This window comes from Dipodomys spectabilis, unplaced genomic scaffold (genome assembly GCF_019054845.1).
Source record: "Dipodomys spectabilis isolate Male_0828 unplaced genomic scaffold, ASM1905484v1 ptg000108l, whole genome shotgun sequence".
NCBI lineage: Eukaryota > Metazoa > Chordata > Mammalia > Rodentia > Heteromyidae > Dipodomys > Dipodomys spectabilis.
Window position 1 is genome coordinate 5,740,782 of NW_024870785.1, and position 16,618 is coordinate 5,757,399.

The 16,618-nt window shown below is 40.3% G+C and overlaps 1 protein-coding gene and 1 non-coding gene across 2 annotated transcripts in view; both read right to left on the reverse strand.

The window, feature by feature from the left end:
• Ubr1 (ubiquitin protein ligase E3 component n-recognin 1) overlaps positions 1-16,618 on the reverse strand; it is a 94,042-nt gene that overhangs the window by 26,026 nt on the left and 51,398 nt on the right. Inside the window, exons 26-32 of the mRNA XM_042687529.1 lie at positions 16,508-16,607; positions 13,545-13,654; positions 10,340-10,426; positions 9,597-9,778; positions 5,869-6,074; positions 3,843-3,936; positions 3,200-3,349 (exon numbers count right to left, since the gene is read on the reverse strand). Of these exons, the coding sequence (XP_042543463.1) occupies positions 3,200-3,349; positions 3,843-3,936; positions 5,869-6,074; positions 9,597-9,778; positions 10,340-10,426; positions 13,545-13,654; positions 16,508-16,607 (929 nt within the window). The remainder of the gene's footprint in view (positions 1-3,199; positions 3,350-3,842; positions 3,937-5,868; positions 6,075-9,596; positions 9,779-10,339; positions 10,427-13,544; positions 13,655-16,507; positions 16,608-16,618) is intronic.
• Positions 8,067-8,195, reverse strand: LOC122114735. The gene has a single exon (XR_006148621.1). It is a non-coding gene; the product is annotated as a U8 small nucleolar RNA (small nucleolar RNA).

Genomic DNA, 16,618 nt, shown 5'->3' on the forward strand with positions numbered 1-16,618 from the left:
TGGAAAAAAACAAAACACATAATTTAGAAATTATTAATATCATCAGAACAAAGTTGATTTGAAAAGCTGAACTCCTAGTCTTTCCTTGAGGAAGTGGCTACATAAAAATACCAAATTCTGGGGCTGGGAAGGTGGCTCAGTGGTAGAGTGCTTGCCTTGCATGCATGAGGCCCTGGGTTCGATTGCTCAGCACCACATAAGCAAAAAGAAAAAAGCCAGAAGTGGCGCTGTGGCACAAGTGGTAGAGTGCTATCCTTGAGCTGAAGAGCTGAGGGACAGCACCCAGACCCAGAGTTCAGGCCCCAGGACCGGACCCAAAAACAAAAACAAAACAAATTCTGCTAGGTGCTGGTGGCTTATGCCTATAATCCTAGCTACTTAGGAGGTTGAGATCTGGGGATTATGGTGTGAAGCCAGCCTAGGTAGGAAAGTCCATGAGACTCTCTTCTCCAATTAACCACCAGAAAACTGGAAGTGGTGCTGTGGTAGAGGGCTAGCCTGAAGTGCGAAAACTCAGGGACAGTGCCTGGGCCTTGAGTTCAAGCTCTATGATCACCACCACCACCATGACCAAAATCAAATTCCTCCAGATTAATTATCAAAGTCAAAGAAACATGTGCCTAAAGGTGAAGTTATTTGGGAAGAAAGAGGATTTTAAAAGTATAAGGAAGGCTTAGTGGTAGAGTGCTTGCCTAACAAGCATGAAGCCCTGTTTGATTACTCACTACCACATAAACAGAAAAGGCAGAAGTGGTGCTGTGGCTCAAGTGGTAGAGTGCTAGTCTTGAGCAACTGAAGGTCAGGGGTGACCTTCAGGCTCATAGTTCAAGCCTCATGACCAAAAAAAAAAAAAGGTATAAGGAATAAGACACTCCCCACACATCTATTGCCCAGAATACTAAGTACTAATACTAATACTAAGTAAACATAAATAACATTCTAGTTGTTTAAAGCAGAAATAGGCATTGTCACTGAGTTCTTGATTCTCTCACACTATTATCTCTTAGCTGCTTTTACAGGTTTTACCTTATGAATATATTCTAAATCAATTCCTTATAATGTACCCTAAATTAACTATTACGCTAATCCCTGAACGGAATTATTTACTACTCTTTCTGCTTCGATTCCTGTATTTTATTATTAAGTGCAAATTTAAACACCTCAATTAAAGGGAGCTTCTAAAACTATAGGTCAGATATTCTCTTGTTGGAATATTGCAGTGGTTTTCCATCACATACTTCTCAATTTAGCTCATGAGTCCCTTCCTAATCTGGCTATCTGCTTGCAGGCATGCAGCCTCCCTGCTGTGACTGGAACGTGCCTAGGTTTCTAACTTGGTGCCTTTGCTCTTGACATTGCCTGTGCAGTATCGTCCTCCAGGGATACTGTCACTCATTTTATTGGCGTCTTCACTCAAACGTTCCCATCCCAGAGAGGAGCTTCCTCACAATTCTGTCCACACATAGTGTCGTGGGCTCATTGATAGATAGCTGCCTGGCTGCTTTTTTGTTTCCCCACAGTGTTTCTCACTATGAGGAGGAGGGGCTGGCAATGAACATTACAGAAAGACAGGGGCTTGACCCAAACAGCTCTTGAGGACCAAAGGAAGGGGACCAAAACCAGCCAGTGCCATTTAAAAGGCTAACTGATTCTGTTTTATTGAAAAGAAAAACCTTCCCATAAAAGCAAATTAACGATGCACAATAAATCTGTATCTATGGGCACAAATCTGACCTAAGAAATTGTTTTGGTTCTCAAGTGAGAATTATAACTAGCTATGACTTAAAAATATTAGCATACTGGTTTTGAAATTTTTCCTAGCAAATTTTTAAGTTTGATCACTTTGATAAGGGGTCTGTCTCTGCTTTTTTATAGTATGAAGGATTGAACTCAGAACCTATACATGTTAAGTGCTCTTACCACTGAGCTACATCACCAGTCAAATACATTTTCGTCAAATCAGCAAAACCATTTCCTTTATCAGAACTTAGGTTTATTAATACAAGTTCACCGTGTTTTTTTGTTTTGTTTTGTTTTTTTGCTGGTTGTGGGGTCTCTGGGCGTGGGTACTGTCCCTCAGCTCTTCAGCTCAAGGCTAGCACTCTACCACATGAGCCACAGAGCCACTTCTGGGTTTTTCTGCTTATGTGGTGCTGAGGAATTGAACCCAGGGCCTCATGCATGCAGGGCAAACACTCTACCACTGAGCCACCTTCCTAGTCCACAAGTTCACCATGTGTTAAAGAAACTGAAGATCAATTTTAAATAGCACTATTATCATCACATACTAGAAGAAAAATACAGAAAATATATAATTAAAAAGTTTTAGTTGTCATCTAAAACAAAAACAAAAAACACTGAGCCCAGCATCACTGGTTCGTACCTGTAAAAGCCTACTCAAGAGGCTGATATTTGAGAATCACAGTTCAAAGCTAGCCCAGGCAGGAAAGTTTGTGGGACTCTAATCTCCAATTATCTACCAAAAAGCCAAAAATGGCACTGTGGCTCAAAGTGGTAGAGCACTAGCCTTGAGCACAGAAGCTCAGAGATAGCACTTAGGATCAGTAAGTACACACACATGCACATGCACACACACACCCCAAATTTGTTGTTATATTCTATTTATAGGTAATCAGAATGAAATTTTTTAAAGCACTAGACAGGCGCAGGTGTCTTATATCCAAAATCTTAGCCACTCAGGAGGCTGAGATCCGAGGCTCGTTGTTCAGTGCCAATCTATGCAAACAAATCTTATCTCTCATTACCTAGAAAAAGCCAGAAGTAGAGGTGTGGCTCAGGTAGTATAGCACCAGCCTTGAGCAAAAGAAGTCAAGCAAGAGTTCAAGGTCTTGAGTTCAAATCCTAGTATTCACATGCACACACACAAAGTAAAGCTCTAAATGTTCACACGTTACCAAAGGTGGTATGATAGTGGTTTTATTTTTTTTTTTTTAATTTTCATACAGGTCTCAAAACAAGTGACATTAGCACTTGGACCCTCAGTGTTCTACTGTTTTAATTGTGTATGAGAGATCTAGGCATGGCAAAGTGACTTGTGTGACCACTTTAGTTTTCTTAAGGACCAAATGTTATGCTTTCAATCTAATTTTAAAAGTTATGAAATGAAAAAGTACACTAGTTTCTCTAAAGGTTAACGATGGGCATTTAAACACTGACCTATGTATAAGCTAAAACATACCTGTTTATCTTCTGAGGTTGCAAGGGAATAAGAGGGATCACAGTATTGCACAGAGACTTGCAAAGAGGGCAAAGATATTCTCCACTCTCCAAGTCAAAAAGATCAACATGAATGCGCTGCTGAGAGCTCAGCTGCACAGCTTCAAAATACCTGCAAAATCCCAAAGACACAGGTCCGCTCAGAACCACATGGTGGCTTTTTTCCAAGTGCAAAGATTTGGAGTTTTGGACCCCAAAAACATTTTTAGAACTCAAGTGCAAAATTATTCATGTTAAAATTATGGAAAACAGTTTATGTCATGGCAGATACAGTTTATAGTGAAGTTTACTGAACTGTAACTATGGAGACATAAAGGAAGAGACCATTTCCCTAGTTTCCAGTGCAGAGGTAAGGGTTATCTTACTATCAGTAGTAAGGCTACCAAGCTCTGGAGTTACTAGTATCTTGAATTAACTTTATGCATAAATTTCTAAGACTTGTAATAATTAGTATCATAGGCACAGAATTAAGTCCTTAAAACTGTTTCAAATATTCTATTAAGAGAACAAAGGAAAGAAGACATGAGAAAACATGCCTTTTTGTGGCCTGTGGTAACTTCAAAGTTCCTAGTGTCTTTCAAGAACATGTCAGTGGAACAACTTACTTCTGCCAGCACACGGCATGCATGACATGCCCACAGCTTCCTGTGTAAGTTCCATAGGCCAAGTCTGGATCCATGAAGAGTGGGTCCATGGTTTCTGGTTCAGAAAGAAGAAACAAACAAACAAACAAAATGAACAGAGGTATATATTCATCTCTTCCAAAGTTAAAAAAAAGGTAGACATGGAGACAGGTAAAAAATTGTAATCACAAAATTTCATTTCCTAGAAATGTCCAAGTATCACAATATCATGTCAGAACAGTTGTGGAAGTATAGTTAATAAAATGTTATTCTTAAATATTTTAGATGATATTAAGTTCCTTAAATATGATAATGATATGACCAATATAAAAGATTGGCCCTAGTTTTAGAAAATGAATGCAGTAATATTTAGCGTTTTTTATACAATATTACAATATTTCCAACTTACTATTTTTTTTGTCAGTTGTGGGGCTTGAAGTTGGGGCTTGGGCACTGTTGCTGAGCAATTTGTGCTGAAGGCTAGAGCTCTACCACTTTGAACCATAGTGCCATTTCCAGTTTTCTGGTGGTTAACTGGAGATAAAGAGTCTCACAGACTTTCCTGCCTAGGCTGGCTTTGAACCACGATCCTGAGTTCTTAACCTCCCGAGTAGCTAGGATTATAGGCATGAGCCATCAGCACCCAGCCCACTCTTTTTTATCAGTCGTGGGCTCTTTTGCTCAAAGTTAGTACTCTATCACTTTAAGCCACATCTCTACTATCAGTTGAGTGGTTAAATGAAGATAAAAGTCCCATGGGGATTTTTCTGCCTGGGCTGGCTTTGAATTGTGATCCTTAGATCTCAGCTTCCTGAGTAGTTAGGAATATAGGCATAAGCTACCAGTGCCCAGCCCAATTTACTTTCAAATGATAAAGTAAAATGAACAAAATATAAGAGAAAATAAAAATAAAGCCGGGCGCTGGGCTCACGCCTGTAATCCTAGCTACTCAGGAGGCTGAGATCTGAGGATCACGGTTCAAAGCCAGCCCGGGCAGGAGAGACCGTGAGACTCCTATCTCCAATAAACCACCAGAAAACCGGAAGTGGCGCTGTAGCTCAAGTGGTAGAGTGCCCACCTTGAGCTGAAGAGCTGAGGGACAGCGCCCAGGCCCAGAGTTCAAGCCCCATGACCAACAAAAAAAAAAAAAAAAAAAAAAGAGAAAATAAAAATAAAGTAAACTTGGCACTGGTGGCCCATTCCTGTAATCCCAGATACTCAGAAGAATGAGATCTGAGGATCATGGTTTGAAGCCAGCTGGGGCAGGAAAGTGCATGAGATTCTTATCTCCAATTAACCACTACAAAAGCTGAAGTGGTATTGTGGGTCAAAGGGTAGAGTGCTAGCCTTGAGTGAAAAAGCTCAAGCATAGCACTCAGGCTGAGTTCAAGCCCCACAACTGACAAAAATGAATGAATGAATGATTGAATGAATGAATGAATAAACAATAAAGCCTGGTGCTGGTGGCTTATATTTCAAATCTTAGATACTCAGAAGATTGAGACCCAGGGATTGAGGTTTGAAGTTGGCCCAGGCAGACAAATCTGTGAGACTCTTATCTCCAAATAACAGGCAAAAGGCCAGAAATGCAGCTGTGGTTCAAGTGGTAGAATGCCACACGTGAGTGAAAAAGCTAGGTGAGAACAAGAGGACCTGCGTTCAGGCCACAGTACTTAGAATAAACAGACAAATAAGAGATGGAGAGGAGGAGGGGAGGAGGGTGGAAAGGGGGAGAGGGGAGAGTACAGGAGGAGGGGTGGGGAAGGGAGATGGGGGAGAGAGGGGAGGGAAGAAGCAATGTGGTCAAATGCTAAGAAAAATAAAACTGAATAGAGGAGCCAACCTGGCATGTAAAACCCAAAGTCTATTTTACATGTGAGTATGGGATCTGCCAATAGGACTAAATGCATCCTCACTCCCAAATTTCTTTCAAAAGGAGTATTTTTTTCTTCACTTATATTGGAAGAAAAAGAAATGGCCAAAAAGATGTATGTGAAAGAATACATACCTACTGAGAGGTCTAGGGGTTTTCCCCTGCGCTGGGTCAAGGCAGTGGATTTCTGGACACAGGCTGATAATACCATAGCATTATTTTCTATTTTCACCTCTTGTTCTTCCTGGCAGAGGATGCATGTCAGCACCTCCTTTTCAGTAACAGTTGGCCCCCGTTTAGGACCCAAAGAAATTCTAGAGTAGTCGCTGACTGCTGGGATGCTGACAAAAGAAACCAATTGTATTGTATTTATAAAATTTATCATTACATGTTCATGATAATTATATAATTACCATTATATTAAGTGAAGTAAGCCAGATCCAGAGAAACAAAGGTTGCACGGTCTCCTTCATTTGTGGTAGATAGAATATAGCCATAAATCTGTAAGTAAGCATGTTGGGCAGTACACAAGAGGTTACAAACTAACTGAAGTATAATAGGCTCTATAGAGAGTTCAAAAAGTATAATTTTTTTGGAAAGAACAAAATCAACACCAGAAAACCTTGCAAGAGGCGGGGATGGACCACAGGGAGAGGAGAAGAAAAACGTATGAAGTGGGGACGAGGGGGAGAACGCAGTTAAGAATTCACTATATACCATAAAACTAAAAAAAGGGAGAGAATGTTGAAGGGATGACACCGATCAAGCTGCATTATAGTCTAAAATGCTTTGTTAAATGGCATCTCCTTTGTAAAGCTACTAAAGATAAGAACAGTTGTTTGTTTTTAAAAAGGAATAAGTACATTTTGGCCACTTGACTTTGTATCTTTGTAGATTTTTATATAAACAAAAATAACAAAAATTAAAACAATAATATTATTACCATAAAAGCATTTCCCTTTCTAGCTTTAATCAATTTTCTCACTAGAAAACTGTTTGTGCTGCAAAAAAAAAAAAAAAGAAGAAGAAGAAGAAGAAGAAATCACAGCTAGAAGAGGCTCATGCCTGTAGCCCTAAGTATTTGGAAGGTAGAGAGGTTCAAAGCCAGCTGGGTCCTGAGATTCCATCTTGACTAATAGCTGAGCACACACCTGTCATCCACAAACTAAGTGGGAGCACAAGAACTGGGAGCAGTGGTGCGCACCTGTCATGCCCAAATGCCAGTACTCACAAACACTGAACTCGCTTATTATTGAAGAACACAGATTTCCCAAGATGACTTAGAATGGGAAGTTGCAAGATAGTATGTACATCATACCATTTGTGCAAATAAGGCAAAAGCTGGAAAATATTATATGCGCATATTTGTATGTGATATCACAGTAAAAATTCCAACAAGTATTTATAAAACTTGTAACCAGAGGAACTTTGAGGGAAAAAAAAAAGGATACAAAATTTGGATCCCTGCATCTCTAATATTTACTATAGCCCCTATAATTAAAATTGTGACTTTGGGATAGGAAAGGCCTAAACAAGACACACAAACACACAACATTAACAATATTCAAAACTATTGCTAAACCTCATCATTATGAGATCACAGGAAAAGATGCTCATACTTACATTAACTAGCAAAACAAGTTACATTAGAACTTTTATTTTATCTTTCTATTCGTGGTGCTGAGGATTGAGTGTACACTGTAAGCAAATGGACTACTGCTAAGCTATATTTCAATTTTAGCATCAAGTATTATCAAGTACGAACAATTAAGTATTGGTATGAATGACGTAGATAGGTAAGCTCCAACACTGTTGGCAGCAGCAACTGGAAAAGCTATTCTGAAGGACAGTGTAGCCATATTTATTAATATTTTTGACTCACACTTTTCACATGTTGTATTCTAATTGGGAAACTGCTTTCACATACAAAAGTGCTCCAACAAACTAATAAGGGAAAATAAGAAATAACCTAAGTGTCCTGAATATGATTTAAAAAAAAAACATACGTAAAGTAAGCTGTAGACCAAAATGTACAATAAAATAAAAACAAACCACTAATAAATAAAAGAAACCTCATTTTTTGGGTCTAATCCGCACCCTCCTTTTTTTTTCTTTTTTTGGCCAGTCATGTAGCTTAAACTCAGTGCTTGGGCACTGTCCCAGAGCTTTTTTTGGCTCAAGACTAGCAAGCATTCTATCACTTGAGCCACAGAGCCACTTCCAACTTTTTCTGTTTATGTGGTACTGAGGAATTGAACCCAGGGCTTCATACATACTAGGCAAGCACTCTACCTCTAAACCACATTCCCAGCCCTCTTTTTTCCCTTTTTAAAGGCAGAATAGAAGTAAAGTATTGCTAAGTTCTGCTTACGCAGAGATGTCAATCACCTGTCATGTAAGTTCAAGCCATGTTCTAATCTGTCCTCCAGAAGGAGAAATCAGAGGATTACGCTATCAGAGTATCTATTTTATTTATGCACACATATCTATAAATGCATGGAGAAAGGTCTACAACAATGGCCATTTATAAGCAAGGCTATCTATATATAAGCATCAGGAATGGTAGAAGACTATCAAAGGGAACTTACTGCATTATTTCTATTGTTTGGAATGAGACACATTAGTACAAGACACATTCGGCAATTAATTAATTTGCTAGTTACAGTTGCCTTGAACATGGCAGACAAGCACTTCTACTGAACAGCATCCGCAGACTTCTTTTTATTTATCTTAATTGTTTTCTTTTTACATAATAGGATCTTGCTAAAGCCCAGGCTGGCTTCCTGCCTTACCTTCTCACCTATAAACCTGGGATTATAGGTGTTCACCACTATGTTTGGCTCTTTTGATTTTTAATTTTAAAATAGTCTTCATTATGGTCCATGCTAGCACTCTCAATTTCAGGAATACAGATATATGACATGGAATACAATGTAAAAAGACAATGTCTGAAATTATTGTCTCTTTTGTTTTGTTGGAAAGAAAGTATCACTATGTATCCCACACTGGCCTTGAACTTGCAATCTTGCCTCTGATCCAGGGTTGGGATTATAAGCATGCATTGCCTCACACAGCTTCATAATTCTGGCTTAAATAACAGTAGTTTGTTTTTTTGGTCGTGGAGCTTGAACTCTGGGACTGGGTGCTGTCCCTCAGCTTTTCAGTTCAAGGCTAGCCGCTCTACCACTAGGGCCACAGTGCCACTTCTGGTAAAAGTCTCATGAACTTTCCTGCCCAAGAGGGCTTTGAACCATGATCCTCAGATCTCAGCCTCCTGAGTAGCTAGGATTACAAGCATGAGCCACCAGTGCCTGGCAGAAGTTTGTTTTTTTAAATGAGAATAAGGGAATATTTTCAGTATTTTAAACTTCTTGGGATTTATCTCCAAGTACTGCTCTTTTTCTTCTTCCCTTGGCTCCCTGCACTTATATAATGGTTCACAGAGCATGGCTTACAAGGTTCACCAACTTCCCTATAAGCACACTATACTGAGGTGCAAAAAAACAAATTTAGCATTTTCCCCTTTTGACGCACCATTCACGACTATACTCATAAACACTGACGTCTCTTTAAGAAAGAAGAAACACTAGCATAAACCATATTCCTCAGGGGATGAACTGGTTATCAGTTTGCAACAATTATAGTCATTTTTCTCAAAAATCATAAACCTGATGGGGAATTTGTGAACTGCGTAAATACGCGTCTAAAATGCACATGCATTTAAAATGACATGAACTGATTTCCATTTTTGCTGCTCCCACCTTCATGTCCATTAGTATAAAATGCATTTTGGAAAAGCCTGATTCAAGGTGAATAATCTTCCCTCCAAAAGTCAAGCTGTTTTTTGTTTTGTTTTGTTTTACCTTTCTTCTTCCATAATGGAGTCTTCCTTCCCAGGTATTTCTGATGTATTGTCATACATTAGTTTGTGAGTTTCGATAAAGTTTTTCTGTAAGGCAGACATCTGAGCCATGATCTTTTGGCGGTGTAGCCTAGCAGCTTCGGCTTTTCTTTTTCGTTCTGCTTTTTCTTTATCCTGAGTAATCTGAACATTAAGAAACCACTGTTAAACCATATATAAGCCGGGTACCAGTGGCTCACGCCTGTAATCCTACCTACTCAGGAGGCTGAGATCTGAGGATCATGGTTCAAATCCAGCCGAGGCAAGAAACTCCATGAGACTCTTATCTCCAATAAACCACTCAGAAAACCGGAAGTGGTGCTGTGGCTCAAGTGGTAGAGCACTTGCCTTGAGCTGAAGAGCTGAAGGACAGCGCCCAGGCCCAGAGTTCAAGCCCCATGACGAACAATAAATAAATAAATTAAATAAATAAATGAACAATATATAAGACAAGTATTCCTTATCTGACATGGTCAGGAATAGAAATCTCTGAGATTTCTTGGACTTGAGAATATATGCACAGACTTTACCAGTAATTTTAAGCTAAAACTCTAAAATTCAAAAGGCTCCAAAATTTTTGGTTTTGGACTGTTGGATTCGTATTTCTCAACCTATTCTCTGTTCAGTTGCTAACGTTCCTTCCAGTAAGATTCTGAAAGGTTTGCCAAAGACAGATGAACGTAAACAGCACCATAGTGTTATTACCTCGTCATTCTTACTGGAGTCAAATCCTGAAGTAGTTGCTACCATTAAACAAGATTTTTCTCTCAGTCGCTTCACTGTGTCAAACATCTGTGGGGAAAAAAAAATCATAGAAATAGTTAAAGATCTGGTTGGTATCAGTGGCAAGTGGTAGAATGCTAGCCTTGAGCTGAAGAGCTCAGGGATAGCGCCCAGGCCCAGAGTTCAAGCCCCAACAGACCAAAAAAAAAAAAAAGATGTGGTTGGTGTGAGCAGGAAGACAAAGACTCACTAATCTGATTTAATCACTGTGTCTCAAAATGCCATTTCCTAGATGACTTCAATATATCGGGGGAAAATCAGACTGCAACTAACAACTCTCTTGGTTCTGACCAACAATCAGCTAACAAAAGCGCTGAGTAGTCTGTTACTATGATTAGCCTTCCCTCAGATGGCCACAGGGGAATGGGTGGGGAGGGAAACTTTTTTTTTTTTTGGTCGTGGGGCTTGAACTCTGGTCCTGGGGGCTGACCCTTAGTTCTTCAGCTCAAGGCTAGCGCTCTACCACTTGAGCCACAGCACCACTTCCAGCTTTTTCTGTTTATGTGGTGCTGAGGAATAGAACCCTGGGCCTCATGCACGCAAGGCAAAACTACCACTAAGCCACCTTCCCAGCCCAGGAAACCTCTTTAACATGTTCCTGCTAAGGTCTCCATATCCTGAACTCCAGTGATCCTTCACTTCAGCCTTCTGAATTGGGATTACAGGTGTATACCATGTTCCAATTCAAATGTTTTCAGCGCAAAAATGTATAAGGCACAAATCAAAACTGGAAAGTAAAACATCCTTTCTTGGTTGAGGTCTTTGTCCCCAAAAGCAATGACTAAACCACCAGTTATCAATATTTCTTTTCTTTCTTGGTTGCCCTTCCAACCTACTTCTGAGCTTTCTCTCCTGTTCACACTGGCCACCTTCTTTTTTTCTTTTCTTTTCTTTTTTTTTTTTTGGGGGGGTCCGGTCATGGGGCCTGAACTCTGGGCCTGGGCGCTGTCCCTCAGCTCTTCAGCTCAAGGCTAACGCTCTATCACTTGAGCCACAGCGCCACTTCCGGCTTTTTTCTTGTTGCTTATGTGGTGCTGGGGAATCGAACCCAGGGCCTCAGGCATGCAAGGCAAGCACTCTACCACTGAGCCACCTTCCCAGCCCCTACACTGGCTACCTTCTTAAGAGGCCCCCTTAGGTTTTCACTGCTGGTCCCACTTCCTGGAGCACCTTGCAGATTCCAACAATACTGACTCCACACTACTCAGGTCTCACCTTGAACATCACCCTCTGAGTAAGGCCTCTGCTGGCCACACAAAGTAACCCTTTATTGTTCTACTGTATTATTTTGATATTTTTTCCTATTTGCATTTTTCACTGTCTATACCTCAGCTATGTCCCATGTCAGCAAATACTTTGCCTGTCTGGTTTAGAGTCCACAATTAAACATGGCAAATGGAAGGAATACAGTACATGTTGACTAAATATTGAAAAAATTAATAAATCTTCCATTATTCAATAAATTCTACTAAGACAAAAAAGACAAATAAAGCTACTGACATGAAACAAACATGTGCAATAATAATAAAGACAGTTAAATAATATAGTGGTTGAATTTTAGAGCTTAATAGAGGATTCTTACAGTCACTTTCAGAAGAGTGACATTTCAATCATGGGGAGCATATACGATAGTGGTTCTCATTAAACTATTATGAGGGGGTGGGTTGGTGGCTCACACTTACAAGCTCAGCTACTCAGGAGGCAGAAATGACTTGAAATAAGACCAAGTGAAAAGGTGGAGATGCCCACCCCCATCTCAACAAATAGCTGGACATGGAGATGAACATACTGGCCATAGGTAGGAGGACTGAAGTCTGCAGTCAGCCTGGGCCAATACAACACCTTATCTGAAAAACAACTCAGCAAATCAGGCTAGGTGTGTGGCTCAAGTGGTAGAACAATTGCCCAGCAAACAAGAGTCTGAGAACAAATCTCAGTACCATCAAAAAATTAAAAAAAAATTATAATGAGGCTGAAAACTCCTAGTGATATTATGTAAAAATTATAACACGCTCATTGGGCAAACAAGGGGGACAAATGAGGATGAATAGATTTAGATTCCTTTATTTGCACAGATGAAAAGAGAACAATGAAACCTGTTGAAACTGTTTTAAGAAGGGAGGAGGGAAGGGTATTACAAGACAGAGAGCAAGGTTGATTGAGATTCATTGTGCACTTGTATGGAAATGTCACAATGAAACCTTTCTTGTGAACAATGCACACCAATATGCACTAATTAATAATATAGCACTTAAAAATACTTAATAATGACTGTGACTTCTTTATGTGCTTATTGCATTATACTTCTTCATTTTTTTATTTTTGTCAGTCATGGGGGCTGAACCCTGGGCCTGGGCACTGTCCCTCAGCTCTTCAACTCAAGGCTAGCGCTCTACCACTTGAGCCACAGCGCCACTTCCAGCTTTTTTCTGCTTATGTGGTGCTGAGGAATTGAACCCAGGGCCTCATGCATGCAAGCACTCTACCACTGAGCCAACTTCCCAGCCATACATTATACTTTTTTTTTTTTTTGTCGGTCGTGGGGCTTGAACTACTGGGCCTGAGCGCTGTCCCTTAGCTCTGTGCTCTACCACTTGAGCCACAGTGCCACTTCCGGTTTTCTGGCGGTTTTTATTGGAGATAAGAGTTTCACAGACTTTTCTGCCCGAGCTGGCTTTCAACTGTGATCTGCAGATCTCAGCCTCCTGAGTGGCTATGATTACAGGTGTGAACCACCAGCACCCAGCACATTATACTTGTTAAAAGAAAATTTATTTGTGGTACTAGGGACTGAACCCCAGGGCCTCATAAATGCTAATCTATCCCCTCAGTTCCTTTACAATACTTTTTGACACTGAGAGTATATATACTCTTCCTACTTACTATAAAAGGAAGTTCACTGTATAACAGCACTCTTCAGTATACCAGTGTCTGTCTCTTAAATATCATGCTTACTGAATCTGACTTCATCAAGTGTCCACACTGACAAGCTATCTAAGCTGTGTAAGTACACTCTGTGGTACTCACATAGACATATCACTTAACACACCTTTATCAGAATTAACCATTTTAGGGGGCACTTAACTATATTTAAACCAAGATTTGATATTTTACTGCTCTCATTTACCTGGAGTATCCATGTTATCATGTCCTTCTGACCTTCCAGCTGGGGTATTCCTTTGAGCTTTTCCAAAAGCATTTGTACATTCTGAGCATTCAAGGCTGAACTTCCCAATCCTTTTATAATACACAAAATTACATATAAGAAATCAGCATCCTCATAATTATGTGCAAATTATTATTCCTGATTAATGTTGTTCACTCTGATAGAGGTTTGTTCATTATTCCCTTAGCCATCTTCTTTTTTTTTTTTTTCTTTTTGTCAGTTGTGGGGCTTGAATTCTGGGCGTGGGTGCTGCTCAGTTCTTCAGCTCAAGGCTAGCGCTCTACCACTTGAGCCTCAGCGCTACTTCCGGTTTTCTGGTGGTTTATTGGGAATAAGAGTCTCACGGACATTCTTGTCCCAGTTGGCTTTGACCACGATCCTCAGATCTCAGCCTCCTGAGTAGCTAGGATTACAGGCGTGAACTACCGGCACCCAGCCACCTTCATTTCTCAATGAGACAATCGGCAATTACCTGAAGTATTGAGTTACAGTATATAAGGTATTAAATACAAAACTAAAAAAAACCAACATATTAAATGAATCGGGCACCAGTTGCTCACACCTATAATTCTAGCTACTCAGGAGAATGAAAGCTGAGGATCACAGTTTGAAACCAGCATGGGCAGAAAAAGTCTATGAGACTCTTATCTCCAATTGACCACAAAAAGCCAGAAGTGACACTGGTAGAGTGCTTGCCTTGAGCACAAAAGCTCAGGGACAGCGCCCAAGCCCATAGTTCAAGCCCTAGGACTGGCACCAAAAAAAAAAAAAAAAAGCTTAAATGAGAAAAGCTTGAATTATTTTAAGCATCTTCCTACATCATCCATTGGCACTCTAAGCAAAGTATACCCTAAATAATAAAAATATAGCCTCTCATCCTTCCTCTATCTGACTCACTGTCAAAACAAAGTATTCACTAAGAAAAACTATAGGGTAGGGAAGGTGGCTCAGTGGTAGAGCGCTTGCCTTGCATGCATGAGGCCCTGGGTTTCATTCCTCAGCCCCGCATAAGCAGAAAAAAAAAAAAAAAAAAGCTGGAAGTGGCGCTGTGGCTCAAGTGGTAGAGCACTAGCCTTGAGGTAAAGAGCTGAGGGACAGCACCCAGGCCCAGAGTTCAGACCCACCACTGGACAAAAAAAACAACTACAAAATTATTTAAGAGGGAAAGTTATATTCATAAACTAAGTAGGCTTATGATGTCTTCAAAGATCTAAACAATAAAGTATAAAGTATTTTTGGTAACTGTTGGTTTTACAACCAATGTCTTCTGGAATGTGTTTCAAACCAACTGTCTGAAACATAGAATTTAACAGAAATTAAATCTAAGTTACCTTCTTTTTCCAAATAGAAACAGTACAAAATGAAATAGCACTCAAATAGACTTTTCCCTCATCCCCCTACACAAAGAAATAGCAAGGAGGGAGGTCATGCAGTAAAAATTTCACAATAGGAACTTAAAAAATGTTTTAGTATCCTTGAAAATACTGGTGAAAAACTTAACATCATGGTTCATGTATATAATCACAGCTACCTAGGAGGCAGAAAGAGGGAAGAATACAGTTTTTAAGACTAGGCTGGGGTGCTGGTGCATGTAGTTTGCGCCTATAATCCTAGCTACTGAGGATGCTGAGATCTGAAGATTGGGGTTCAAAGCCACCCCAGGCAGGAAAGTCCATGAAGTTCTTTTTTTTTTTTTTTTTTTTTTGTCGGTCACAGGGCTTGAACTCTGGGCCTGGGCGCTGTCCCTCAGCTCTTCAGCTCGAGGTGAGCGCTCTACCACTTGAGCTATAGTGTCAATTCCGGTTTTCTAGTGGTTTATTGGAGATAAGAGTCTCACGGACTTTTCATGCCTGGGCTGGCTTTGAACCTCGATCCTCAGATCACAGCCTCCTGAGTAGCTAGGCATGAGCCACCGGCACCTGGCCCCATGAGATTCTTCTTTTTGCTTATGTGGTGCTGAGGAATCGAACCCAGGGCCTCATGCATGCAAGGCAAGCTCTCTACCACTGAGCCACCTTCCCGAGATTCTTATCTCTAATAAACCACTCATAAAACCAAAAGTGACACTGTGGTTCAAGTAGTAGAGCCCTAGGCTTGAGCTGAAGAGCTGAGGGACAGCGCTCAGGCCCAGAATTCAAGCCCTACAACAGACAAAAAAAAAAAAAAAACTAGGCTGGGGGAAGGTTGGGAGGGGGAAGAAAGGTGGGAGAAAAATGAAGTAGGGTAACAAGTTCAACAAGAAATGTATTTATGCATATCACCTTGACAATAAAATTTAAATTAAAAAAAAAAGGATTAGAATAAGCAAAGAGCTATCTAAACCACATTTCAACCAATAGCATGGCACCTGACATCTCAGATGTATGGGTCCAGATTGGCAATGGCAAAAATCTACAAAATAATTAAAGCAAAAAAATCTCTGGGGAAATGGTTTAAGTCCTAGAATACTTGCCTAGCAAGCATGAGAGCCCTGAGTACTACCAAAATAGTAATAAGTGAAACATACATACAAAATAATCCCTGGAGGGCTGGGAATGTGGCTTAGTGGTAGAGTGCTTGCCTAGCATGCATGAAGCCCTGGGTCCAATTCCTCAGTACCACTTAAACAGAAAAAGCCAGACATGGCACTGTGGCTCAAGTGGTAGAGCGCTAGCCTTGAGCAAAAGAAGCTCAGGCACAGTGCCCATGCCCTGAATTCAAGCCCCAGGACTGGGGAAAAAAAAAAGGCCCATGGACTTTCCTGCCTTGGCTGGGTTTGAACTACGGTCGTTAGATCTCAGCCTCCTGAGTAGCTACGATTATTACAGGCATCAGCCACCAGCTCCTGGACAATTTCACAGTTTTCTAAGTTTCAACTAATATCTTAAAACTGTTTAAGACCTAAACTTTCTATTACACTGTTGATAAATGACATTCAAACCTACTTGAAGCTTTATGATAAAAGTCAAATGTCACTTCTTCTTCAGGAGCTTTTTGAAGCTGCTGCTCCTCTTCTAGTAAGCCTAATGCCAGAAGATGGAATGCCTAGAAGAAAA